The 13455-nt window shown below is 43.2% G+C and overlaps 1 protein-coding gene across 7 annotated transcripts in view; it reads left to right on the top strand.

The window, feature by feature from the left end:
- wnk4a (WNK lysine deficient protein kinase 4a) overlaps positions 1–13455 on the top strand; it is a 75618-nt gene that overhangs the window by 47230 nt on the left and 14933 nt on the right. For 5 of the 7 annotated variants that reach the window (XR_016489465.1, XM_036956076.2, XM_036956075.2 and 2 more), the window contains exons 6-11: positions 2536–2624; positions 2816–3035; positions 7929–8343; positions 11437–11594; positions 11770–11849; positions 13097–13232. Coding sequence is in view for 6 of the 7 variants with exons in the window: in XM_036956076.2 (XP_036811971.1) it covers positions 2536–2624; positions 2816–3035; positions 7929–8343; positions 11437–11594; positions 11770–11849; positions 13097–13232 (1098 nt within the window). In the remaining variant the exon portion in view is untranslated. The remainder of the gene's footprint in view (positions 1–2535; positions 2625–2815; positions 3036–7928; positions 8344–11436; positions 11595–11769; positions 11850–13096; positions 13233–13455) is intronic. The other 2 variants (XM_090212884.1, XM_036956077.2) reach the window with 1 other exon arrangement.

Genomic DNA, 13455 nt, shown 5'->3' with positions numbered 1-13455 from the left:
TCAAAATGAGGTTACATGAAAAGTGGAATACTTTAGTATAACCGTGTGTTAGTGTAGGTTTTCAGTTCATTGATGTAAATCACAAAGCTCATCTGCAGCAACAAAATAGTGATCAAATTAAGATCCTACATCTGTAGATTTCTGGATGAAGTTTTGATGTTAGACTCCACTCCTCAGAAACAAAGTGGCCCCACGTGAAATTATAAAAGCACAATTTTTTTAATGTTTTTGTTAAAAATCCAATGCAGTCGTTTTTATCTCAATATCAAATCATTTTTGGGTAACAATTAAGTACCTTGCTATTATTTTTTTCAATTCAAATGGTCAAAAGTAAACAAAAAGAGCTTCTTAGGAAAGAGCAATTTTTCAAGCAAGAATTTTGCTAGGACTGTCCAGGAGTGGTCTAAGCACACACAGTCTGCCAAATATTTCCAGCTGGCAGGCAAACAGTGGAATACATTTCTGAGTGACAGAGTGAGGGTTTTGCATAGGCGCTTTGTTGTGTTTTTTTGTGGGACTGTAGAAAAATACCCGGAACATGAAATAGTGTTATTATATGGTTCCCATGCTTTTAAAATAACGGTTCTGTTCCGGAACAGTATAGATCATTTTCGTTCCCAGTTCTGATTCCGTTCCAAGAAAAATGTTGTTATTTTCCAGTTTTCGGTTCTGTTCCCTGAACTAGCGCAAACTCTGTGGCTACGTCTAAAATGACACCCTATTCCCTATATGGGTCTGGTCAAAGGTAGTGCACTGTATAGGGAATAGGGTGCCATTTGGGCGCATACTACTCTCAAAACGTATTAAAGCAATCCAGAAGTAAGTAACTCGATGAAAGGCCAAGCTTCTCCCTGACCGAGGTGTTTACTACTCAAAGAGGGAGTCAGTAATGACAGGAACCTCTACATTGAGAGCTGTGTTCTTCGGCTTTGGGCTGGAGCATACAAGGTGGTGACGCCACAGTGGGTTTGGGCAGGCGATGGTAGAATGATGTGTTTTGAAAATGACGTCTGCATTCTACACAAACAGCGCCTTTCTCTCTCTCTCTGTCTGTCTGTCTGTCTGTCTGTCTGTCTGTCTGTCTGTCTGTCTGTCTGTCTGTCTGTCTGTCTGTCTGTCTGTCTGTCTGTCTGTCTCTCTCTCTCTCTCTCTCTCTCTCTCTCTCTTTCTTGAGACAGACAGCAGAGCAAACAGAGCCTTGTAGAGGCTGTAGAGTGGGTCTGAGAGAGTGTGTATGGGTCATAAGTGCAGGTTACTGTAGTCGTCTCTGATCGGTCGCCACTCGCCATCCATAAAGTCAATGTTCCATAAACAACTAAAAGGCCCTACTCAGGGGAGTCTGGGGCCTTTACCTGTCAGATTAACTCTGCTAGCCTGAACACGTTTTAAATACTATGTCACGTTTTAACACAATAAAATGTTAGATTCACAAGCAGAGGCATTATGACCACTGTGGAAATAAGCAGTGCATTCGAACAGAGTCAGATCAAAAGAGAATACTCAATTGGTTTGCTTGCTTGTATACTGTCTATTCTTTTGTTAAATTGATAAGCCATAGAGATATTATAATTATAGTGGAGGCCAAATGAAGGGCAGTGTACTTTGTGGTCCATTCTTGTAATCAAGTGTTTGTAAGAGTTGAAGCGATTTAGAGAAAAGGGTCCTTTACAGCTCGATCCTCTGTCTCAGAATAAATAAGCTAACAAGGAAATTGCAGGCCTGTGTCTGCCCCTTCGCAAATCGCAAACATAACAAGTCAACATTGTTGCACAATTGCAACAGTGTATACCAGCTAACCAACCAACAACCTTTATTTACCCAACGGTTTTATTTTAATGTTGGAATAAACATGGGGTAACATTAGGACAGTTGTGATGTTAACCTTGGCTGTTTAAAACACGAGGGGATTTGCTCCATTCTCTTATCAGCGTTGTCTGAGGGAGATTGAAACAGTTGCAGACCCATAATGGACTGCTCACTGCGCTGCACTGATGAGAGACAGAGGTCTGCATTCTTTTTGTAGCCACACTGCCCTTTAAAAGGACAACACTAACACAAACAGAAAAACAGACTCTCTGGTCTGTCCCATTTCCTTGCCCCTCGTCTCTCTCTCTCTCTCTCTCTCTCTCTCTCTCTCTCTCTCTCTCTCTCTCTCTCTTTCTCTCTCTCTTTCTCTCCCTCTCTCTCTCTCTCTCTCTCTCTCTCTTTCTCTCTCTCTCTCTCTCTCTCTCTCTCTCTCTCTCGCTCTCTTTCTTTCTTTCTCTCTCTCTCTCTCTCTCTCTCTTTCTTTCTCTCTCTCTCTCTCTCTCTCTCTCTCTCTCTCTCTCTCTCTCTCTCCCCAATCACTGTTGTGAGTTCACTTATCATGAGGGAGAAATGTCTTGCATGTTTCTGTGAGGTAACATCTGAGAAAGCTATGCATTCTCCTATGTTACTCTTATGTCCCCTAGGTTACCATTGGTTACCATATGTTACCTTACATTTTAAACCAAGCAGATAAATAACCAATGTTAACCAGATTGCTTCTCCTCACAGGGGATGAAACCAGACAGTTTTTACAAAGTCAAGGTCCCAGAGCTCAAAGAGATCATCGAAGGATGTATCCGGATGGACAAAGATGAAAGGTATTGGGCTATTGGGCTTCTCATAATATCCTTACATTACATAAAACATATGAGACATTACACAAATGGTGAAATGAAATTCTGGTCCTTCTGCTAAGAAATCTATATATCAAATCCTTTGGTGTTCAATCAATGTGTCAAATTAAGAGGAATTGATTGAATTTAATAGTTGTATTATTCCTTTACCTCAGGTACACCATCCAGGACCTGCTGGAGCACACGTTCTTCCAGGAGAACAACGGCGTCCATGTTGAGTTGGCTGAGGAGGACGACATGGTGAAGTCAGGCCTGAAGCTGTGGCTCCGGATGGACGACACCAAGAAACTCCACGGGAAGTACAAGGACAACAACGCCATTGAGTTCCTGTTCGAACTCTACAAGGACGTGCCAGAGGAGGTGGCGCAGGAGATGGTGAGCAGCTCACATTTCAAGTTGCAAGTTTATTTGCCATACTGCATGAAATACATACGTTGTACGTCTTACTCAGAGCAGAGCTCTCAGCGGAGCATTGAAAACAGTAAAGGATAAAGCTGAGATTTATATACGGTAAGATTGGTATACTATATCCACTCCCTTTGGTACCACTCATGAGTTGATCTCTGTTTCAGTAATAGGCTGTGTGGGACAGCTCTATGACCTACCAATGTAGGTTGGGTACATTCCCACAACACTTGACCTTCGCAGTTACCTAACATCATGGTCTCTTTTACCTTTACTTCCCCTACATGAATGATTAAAGGGGGGGTTTACAGTTGTGGCTCTCACAAGAGAAGAACCAGTGGAAACAACTAAGGTGTAATACTATAGCTATTATGCAAGTAGGTAGTAGAATCAGCTTACATATTGTTGGAGTGTTGGTGTTGCACCAGGTGAAAACACAGCCATTCTTATATTGAGAGACAAACAAAAAAGTTACACTCACATATCCAGACACTGTATGTATAGATAGCAAACCATAGAGTGGTGATAATGAGTACAGGATGAGTTGAAGAAGGAATATCCTGTATGGATTCTGATGATATATATATTATATTTGCCAGTGGTGGAAAAAGTACCCAATTGTCATACTTGAATAAAAGTAAAGACAACTTAATAGAAAAAGTGGGGAAGTCACCCAGGAAGATACTACTTGAGTAAAAGTCTAAAGGTATTTGGTTTAAAATGTACTTAAGTATCAAAAGTAGAAGTATAAATAATTTCAAATTCCTCATATTAAGCAAACCAGTCGGCACCATTTTCAGACTTTTTTTATTGACTGATAGCCAGGGGCACGTTCCAACACAGACATATTTACAAACAAAGCATTTGTGTTTAGTGACTTGTGTTTAGTGATCCCTGGATGACCAGGGATGTTATCTTGATAAGTGTGTGAATTTGACCATTTTCCTATCCTGCTAAGCAGTCAAAATGTAACGAGTACTTTTGGGTGTCAGGGAAAATGTATAGAGTAAAAAGTACATTATTTTCTTTAGGAGTACAGATACCCCCCAAAACTACTTAAATAGTACTTTAAAGTATTTTTTACTTAAGTACTTTACACCACTGCTATTTGCAACAGACCCCAACCAGCAAACACAAGGAATCTAATACAACATAGTTTATGATTCGATTACAATTGTGGACACACACTGACATATGCTTAGCCCATGAAGTGAAGTGGATCCGGCTGCAGACAGTCTGTCAAGGGCACAGGTCAGCGTTTAATCATCAGCACTAGAAATGTGAGAGGAGAGCGTGGCTCAGGAAGATAGCGGAGGTCAGGGCTTTAATAATATAATGCCTGTCTCTCATACAGGACGCATTACGAAGCAGCTTCTCCTTGGGTGAGTCCCAAATGGCACCCTATTCCCTGTAAGTGCACAACTTTTTTTTTACCAGGACCCACACACTAGGGTGCTATTTGGGACATAGCACTTGTGTCCTCCAGCCCCTTTAGCAGAGGTCACTTTTAATGAGAAGGACCCGGCCTGGCCACCAGCCACAATTCCATACATGTAGCCTTTTCATCAAGATCCCATTTATTATTATCCAGAACTGGGTTTTCCTAACTTGGTCCTGGTGCCCCCCCTGGGTGCACGCTTTTTACCCTAGCACTAAACAGCTAATTCAAATAACCATCTCATCATCAAGCTTAGATTATTTCAATCAGCTGTGTAGTGCTAGGGCAAAAATTAAACATGCATGGGGGGGGTGGGGGTCGGAGGACCGAGTTTGGGAAACCCTGCTCCAGGACATATTAGTTGGGCTATGGGAATCTAACAGCATAATCTGACAAGGTGTTGAGCGAGGGTGAGAGAGGAGGGAGGCAAATGACCAACTTTCGGTACATCCCAAATGGTACCTATTCCCTATATCAGGGGTCCAAACTCATTCCACGGAGGGCTGAGTTTTTGTTTTTTCCTTTCAATGAAGACCTAGACAATCACGTGAGGGGAGTTCCTTACTTATTAGTGACCTTAATTAATTACAAGGGTGGAGCGAAATCCCGCAGACACCGTGCCCTATATAGGAAATAGGGTGCCATTTGGGACGCAGTCCCTGTCTTCCCCGCCGGTCTGAGACTGGAACACTGTGTTCTGAGTTGGACAGGTTTGGATGTAACACCATCCTTTAAAGGTCCACTCTGTGATTTACAGCTGTATCTTTTACATTGATTCTTGAAGAATATCAAAGGGCCTCAGATCAGCCCCTCCATAAATAGACAGCGTCTGCTCAATACATATTGATTATCTACACAGCAAATGACAAGACTAGCATCCTGTCCAGGGGGTGTACAGGTCTACTATTTTAATTTGATCACTGTTGTTGCAGAGGATTTTCCTGCCCAGCAGGAAATGCAAACTTGTAGTGTATTCAAGCTTTAGAAAGGCTTCTAAAGTTTGTAATTTCCCCTTTAAATTGTCAGACTTTAACAAAAAAAAGTTATCAACCCTGCAAGAATGTCAATTTATTATAATCCACATAATAATTAACATGTCCTGTTGCTGCAGGATTATTTTCCTGCTGTGAGAAACTGGTCAAATTAAGATAGCATACGTACAGTGGGGAGAACAAGTATTTGACACAATTTTGCAGGTTTTCCTACTTACAAAGCATCTAGAGGTCTGTAATTTTTTTGTCATAGAGACGGAATGTAAAACAAAAATCCAGAAAATCACATTGTATGATTTTTAAGTAATTAATTAGCATTTTATTGCATGACATAAGTATTATATACATCAGAAAAGCAGAACTTAGTATTTGGTACAGAAACCTTTGTTTGCAATTACAGAGATCATACGTTTCCTGTTGTTCTTGACCAGGTTTGCACACACTGCAGCAGGGATTTTGGCCCATTCCTCCATACAAACCTTCTCCAGATCCTTCAGGTTTCGGGGCTGTCGCTGGGCAATACGGACTTTCAGCTCCCTCCAAAGATTTTCTATTGGGTTCAGGTCTGGAGACTGGCTAGGCCACTCCAGGACCATGAGATGCTTCTTACGGAGCCACTCCCTAGTCGCCCTGTCTGTGTGTTTCGGGTCGTTGTCATGCTGAAAGACCCAGCCACGACCCATCTGCTCTTATTGAGGGAAGGAGGTTGTTTGCCAAGATCTCGCGATACATGGCCCCATCCTTCCTCCCCTCAATACGGTGCAGTCGTCCTGTCTCCTTTGCAGAAAAGCATCCCCAAAGAATGATGTTTCCACCTCCATTCTTCACGGTTGGGATGGTGTTCTTGGGGTTGTACTCATCCCTCTTCTTCCTCCAAACACGGCGAGTGGAGTTTAGACCAAAAAGCTCTATTTTTGTCTCATCAGACCACGTGACCTTCTCCCATTCCTCCTCTGGATCATCCAGATGGTCATTGGCAAACGTCAGACGGGCCTGGACATGAGCTGGCTTGAGCAGGGGGACCTTTCGTGCGCTGCAGGATTTTAATCCATGACAGCGTAGTGTGTTACTAATGGTTTCCTTTGAGACTGTGGTCCCAGCTCTATTCAGGTCATTGACCATGTCCTGCCGTGTTGTTCTGGGCTGATCCCTCACCTTCCTCAGGATCATTGATGCCCCACGAGGTGAAATTTTGCATGGAGCCCCAGACTGAGGGTGATTGACCGTCATCTTGAACCTCTTCCACTTTCTAATAATTGCGCCAACACTTTTGCCTTATCACCAAGCTGCTTGCCTATTGTCCTGTAGCCCATCCCAGCCTTGTGCGGGTCTACAATTTTATCCCTGATGTCCTTACATCGCTCTCTGGTCTTGGCCATTGTGGAGAGGTTGGAGTCTGTTTGATTGAGTGTGTGGACAGGTGTCTTTTATGCAGGTAACGAGTTCAAACAGGTGCAGTTAATACAGGTAATGAGTGGACAACAGGAGGGCTTCTTAAAGAAAAACTAACAGGTCTGCGAGAGCCGGAATTCTTACTGGTTGGTAGGTGATCAAATACTTATGTCATGCAATGAAATGCAAATTAATTACTTAAAAATCATACAATGTGATTTTCTGGATTTTTGTTTTAGATTCCATCTCTCACAGTTGAAGTGTACCTATGATAAAAAATTATAGACCTCTACATGCTTTGTAAGTAGGAAAACCTGCAAATTCAGCAGTGTATCAAATACTTGTTCTCCCCACTGTATATGTGTACTTATGTACATCAAGCTGTCTCATGCTACAGAAACAGGAGGTAGGCTCCTGCCCTATGAGCTTTTCTAAATTTACATTTGAGTAAATCAAGTAGAAGGGTGGATCAAAAACCCGCCGACACACACTCATGCCTTGCTCAAGGGCACATCAACAGATTTTTCACCTAGTCGGTCAGGTTTTTGAACCAGCGTCCTTTCAGTTACTGGCCCAATGCTCTTAACCACTAGGCTACTGGCCACCCACTGGCTCAGACAAGGCATACACAGCTGTGATGAGCTTGTCGTCTTTTCATTTCATGTTGTGTGATGTACAGATATAGGACCTTAATTGGATCACCCTGTTGCACAAAATGTAAAACGTTTGGTTTATTCAAAGTTTTAAAAGGCTTCTGAAGATTCAGAGATTTGATCAACGTAATCTGAAAAATGATCAACGTAATCCACATAATAATTCACATTTCCTGTTGCTGCAGGATTATTTTCATGCTGTAGCAAATGGGCTCAAATTAAGATCCTATATATGTACAGTACAGAACAGCACGGTTAGGAAGTGCATCAGACCTCTATGAGTTATTCTTTTCACAGACAGTGCTGGATCATGGGCCGTGAAAACTTCCCTGTTTGTCACACTATTGTGCCCTGACTTTGATATGTCCTTTCCTTGTCTGTATCCCAGGTGGTGCTGGGCTTCGTGTGCGAGGCTGACTTCAAGCTGGTGGCTAAGGCCATCCGGGACCGTGTCAACGCCATCAAGCGCCAGCGGGAGAAACTGCGCCTCCTTGCAGAGAAGAAGAAGGAGGCCATTGAGGAGGAGCCTGAGCCTGCACTGCAGCCACCCTCCCCGAAAATCAACAGGTCTCCATCAATGTTGGAGACTCCTCAGTGCCCCATCCTCATCCCCACCCCGACCCCCACCCCTGCCCAGAGCCAGGGTCAGACCCCCCCGAACCCTCTGACCCACACTCTGTCCCCTGTCAACAGCTATCTAAACTTGGGCATCAATGCCAGCTTCATCCCTGAACCAGAGGAACCAGAGGCAGACCAGCATCAGCACTTCCAGGTCCACCACACCAGCTGCTCCTCAGCCAACTGTAAGACCACTTAACTTAACCTTCAGCTGATTTCGGCTGTGTCTGCATCCCTAATGGCATCGTAGTCCCTATATAGTGCACTACTTTTGACCAGGGTCCATAGTAGTGGACTTTATAGGGAATAGGGTGCCATTTGAGACACAGATTAGACTGTATCACATGTCACAGTCTCACTGGTCAACAAGGTCTATTGTCAACCTTGACACCGGGTGTGGAATTTTAGTAGCCCTCTGAGGTTATAAAAGCAATGTCCATTATGGCAGTATTTGGCAGTATTTGTTGATTTCGTAACTGTTGTTGTGCTGAATGGCCCTGACTAGGCCCTGAGAGAATGAAATGTGAGCCTGAGGATAACTTAATTATTCAGTCCTAGATGGTCTTTCCTCTCCAGTCGAGTGTGTGTGCGTGTGTGTGTGTGTGTGTGTGCGTGTGCACGTGCGTACGTGTGATTATCCTCAAATGTTTTCTAGTGACCAGCAGGAAGACTATTAAAACTCTCTTTGACTGCAGGTCTCAAATAATTCAGGTTAATCTAGTTTAAATATTGGAGCTGCATTCTTCCACATTTGTCATTGTGTACTCACCATGGTGTTAATCAATAGTGAATCCTCTGAGTCCTCTCCGTGTGTGCACACTACTCAAAAATGCTGGGTTAAAAACAACCCAATTTGGGTTATTTGGTAAACCAGCAGTGGGTAAATATTGGACAGAACACAGGCTGGGTTATTTTGACTCAGCCATTTGGGTTACGTGAATAACCCAACATGTTGGGTTGTTGGGATTGCCCAAACATGGGTTAATTTAACCATCAATTGGGTTTTTATTCACTTTCATTCTGGGTTGAATGTAATCCATAGGTTATTTTCAGGAGGCCTGGCCCATAAGTGGTGTGGCTTTCATGTTCTTTTTGGCCAGTCATGAGAGTATGAGTGTAAATGTAATTCCTGTTAATTATGTTAAGTTTGTACCCTGAACAAAAATATAAACACAACATGCAACAATTTCAAAGATTTTACTGAGTTACAGTTCATATAAGGAAATCAGTCAATTGAAATAAATAAATTAGGCCATAATCTATGGATTTCACATGACTTGGTCACAGATACCTTAAAAATGGCAGGGGCGTGGACCAGAAAAACAATCAGTATCTTGTGTGACCACTATTTGCCTCATTCAGTATGACACATCTCCTTTGCATAGAGTTGATCAGGCTGTTGGTTGGGTTGTAACCTGTGGAATGTTGTCCCACTCCTCTTCAATGGCTGTGCGCATTTGCTTGATATTGGCGGGAACTGGAACACGCTGTCGTGCACGTCGATCCAGAACATCCCAAACATGCTCAATGGGTGACATGTCTGGTGAGTATGCAGGCCATGGAAGAACTGGGACATTTTCATCTTCCAGGAATTGCGTACAGATTCTTGCGACATGGGGCTGTGCATAATAATGCTGAAGCATAAGGTGATGGCGGCAGATGAATGGAACGATAATGGGCCTCAGGATCTCGTCACACTATCTCTGTGCATTCAAATTGCAATTGATAAAATGCACAGCCCATATCCTAACCCCACCGCCAACATGGGGCATTCTGTTCATAACTTTGATTTCAGAAAACCACTCGCCCACACGACTCCATAAATGCTGTCTGCCATCTGCCAGGTACAGTTAAAACCGGGATTCATCTGTGAAGAGCAGCGTGCCAGTCGCCATCATAGGTGAGCATTTGTCTACTGAAGACAGTTACGACGCCGAACTGCAGTCAGGTCAAGACCCTGGTGTGAATGACGAGCACGCAGATGAGCTTCCCTGAGACGGTTTCTGACAGTTTTTGCAGAAATTCTTCTGTTGTGGAAACCCATAGTTTCAACAGCTGTCCGGACTCAGGTGAAGATGCCGGATGTGAAGGTCCTGGGCTGGTTACACGTGGTCTGAGGTTGTGAGGCCGGTTGGACGTACTGCCAAATTCTCTAAAACGACATTGGAGGTGGCTTATTGTGGAGAAATTAACATTACATTCTCTGGTAACAGCTCTGGGGACATTCCTGCAGTCAGCATGCCAATTGCACGCTCCCTCAAAACTTGAGACATCTGTGGCATTGTGTTGCGTGACAAAACTGCACACTTTAAAGTGGCCTTTGATTGTCCCCAGCACAAGGTGCCCCTGTGTAATGAGCATGCTGTTTAATCAGCTTCTTGATATGCCACACCTATCAGGTGCATGGATTATCTTGACAAAGAAGAAATGCTCACTAACAGGGATGACAACAAATTGGAGCACAACATTTGACAGAAATACGCTTTTTGTGCATCTGGAACATTTCTGGGATCTTTTATTTCAGCTCATGAAACATGGGACCAACATTTTACATATTGCATTTAAATTTTTGTTCAATGTAAAATCATTAAACATTATTATGTATATATTGTAACAAAGTGGTAACTATCCCAACACTGGGATATGCATAGGCTTTTGTGGAACTCATGCACTTATGTAAGCCTCATTAACACTACAAAAGTGCCAGTTGTTCAACCTTAAAGGGGCAATCAGCAGTTGCTACATCCATTTTTGGACTTAAATAATGACATGCACCCATTGATTCTTGAAGGATTTAACTTAGAAATGCCTCATGAGCTTAGTTCAACAGTCGTACTCCATCAGAACCCAAAATGTAAGCTTGTTTTGCTACAATGTTTGTAAACAAAGTAAATGTAAACAAACAATGGTTAAAACTTTTGATAACTTTAACTAGGACTGACCATCCATGATATCAAAAGTTTTAACCAGAATTTGAGAGTTGTTACATTTCTCCAGCCCCATCCCTCAGCATTTTACCCACAATCAACAACCCAACCTTTCTGTTTTAAAAGAGAACAATCCAAATAAGTGACCCTATGCCTGCAACCCAGCAGTTGGGTCATCCAAATAACCCAGCATTTTTTAGAGTGTGTATGCGTGCATGCGTCTGTATGTGTGTGTATGTGCTTGAATGAGTTATTTTGTGTGCGCGTGCGTGTGTGTGTGTCAGTGAGTAAAGGGGATGCGGTCGTGCCTGGTCAGTCACATGCTCATGTTTCATGTGTTTGTTGTAACAGCTGACTGTGAGACAGACGGCTATCTCAGCTCCTCTGGCCTCCAGGACCCCCTGGAGACAGCGGTCAGCCTCAAAGGGTCAACCCTCAACGGGACTGGGACTACCTCCCTCAATGGACACCCTCACCACCACCCCATCCCAGCCCTTCGCTTTCCCTCTGTGAGTGAACGGGACAAATAGTGAGCTAGTTATCCAAGTGTAAGAGTAGTCGAGAGGCTATGACTAGCAACTCTACCTCAACTGTCCCTGCTTATTTTTGAATTACCTTTATTCACTATGTTTCTGTGACTGTTGCCTTATGCTTAATTGTGCCCTCTCCTTTTCCCGTTTGTAGAGTATTGCAGTATTGGGTAATACGGAGCATGGACACTCTGGAGGACACCCTCCCAGCGGCTTCACCTCACCTGTGGACAGGTACTCTCCTCAGCCTCTTCCCTAGAATAAATACTTTGTCTATTTTTATTAGAAAGAGACATTCATCTCCTGCCATTCCCATCACCCCCAGACACACACACGTACACACACGCACATGCACACACTCGCTGAGAGGCACAGGGTCAGTCAGTGCTGCGTTCCTTGATCTGTTTTTGGATGTGCTTCCAACAGCAGTGGAATAGACAAACAGACCCCCAGTTGCCAAGTTCCTACTGGACCCTCTAACCTCTAGGCTTCCTATGCCTCTGTACACATCTGTGTGTCTGAATAGCAGACTGATCTGGGGGAAACAACAGCCTCTCCCCAGTATAGTGTTTGAAGCACAATGGACTTTGAGGTTTCTGTCTGTTTTACTTTAGTATCAGATGTTTCTGGCTAGGGGGTGATTGTGTGTGCGTGCGTGCGTGAATGCGTGCATGTGTGTGTGTTGTCATCTGGTGCCCATTCTGTCTAAGGTATTTTGTGTTCCAAAACATCTTCAGCATGCACTACTTATGATTCTATACATATCAATTAGAAAGATGATACTTTGGGAAAGTACAGTTAGTCACTAACTGTCACTAACTGCAAAAACACTACTTAAAAACTGAAACCCAACACCAACACATAAAACCAAACAAGTATGTCATATACAAGAAGAATGTAAACAAAAACATTTCCATTTCCCCATTACGTCCATCCTGAGTGGGTGAACAACCAGTTTTGTCCACCGTGAACTGAAGTTCCCCAAAAGTACTTCAGATTTTAGAGAATGGTTAGAAAGCTCAGTGGAACCTGCCAACCAGTAGAGTGTCTGTCTGTAAATCTTTGCTGAAGTAGTGGATGGAGGGAGGGATAAATCAGGGACCACGGCACTAAGCGACCCAGAGGACTGAATTTAAGCTTTTTAAAATGTACTGCATGTCCCAGGCTGTGCAACTTTCACTTTTTCATAATATAAATACTACACTGCTGAACAGAATATGTGGATTTGTTGTTCCTTTACTATGACTGTGTACTTGTTTTCTATAGGAGATTTGTCCCAACTGCTGTAGTAGTTAATATATCCTCACGTTGGGCTTCATTTGGCATATATATTTGGCATGTATAACAGTCTAGCTCTGTTTCTGACCTAAAACTTGACAGGTGGTTATTTCTATTTCCTCCTAATAGCATAGCATGTATTAACTCATAAATGTTACGGCGGTTATGACAGAAATTCACTAACACACCAATCATCTTCACAGCTACGCCTCCAACATGATCTCGGGTTTGAGTGACGGCTATGAGGGCCTATCAGAGAGGAGCGGCAAGACTGCTGCCAGGCGCACGGCTGGCAAGCTGTTCCGGAGAAGGGCCCGTTCAAGACTGCGCATCACTGGGGTAAAACAAATCAATCAATTAATCAATCAAGACTATTCTATACAAGTCCACCGTGAACTGAAGTGATTGTCAAGTCTAATTGTCAAGTCCACAGTTAGGGCCCATCCCAAATGGCACCCTATTCCCTATATAGTGGAGGAATAGGGTACCAATGGGGTGTCATTTGGATATGCATACTTTGCAGTGTTTAATAATTTAGCAGCGGCGTCCAATAAATTGTCGC

This window comes from Oncorhynchus mykiss, chromosome 20, assembly GCF_057628025.1.
Source record: "Oncorhynchus mykiss isolate SJ-2025 chromosome 20, ASM5762802v1, whole genome shotgun sequence".
Classification (NCBI taxonomy): Eukaryota; Metazoa; Chordata; class Actinopteri; order Salmoniformes; family Salmonidae; genus Oncorhynchus; species Oncorhynchus mykiss.
Note: the sequence above shows the minus strand (reverse complement) of the source record. Positions and strands in the feature narration are given on the sequence as shown.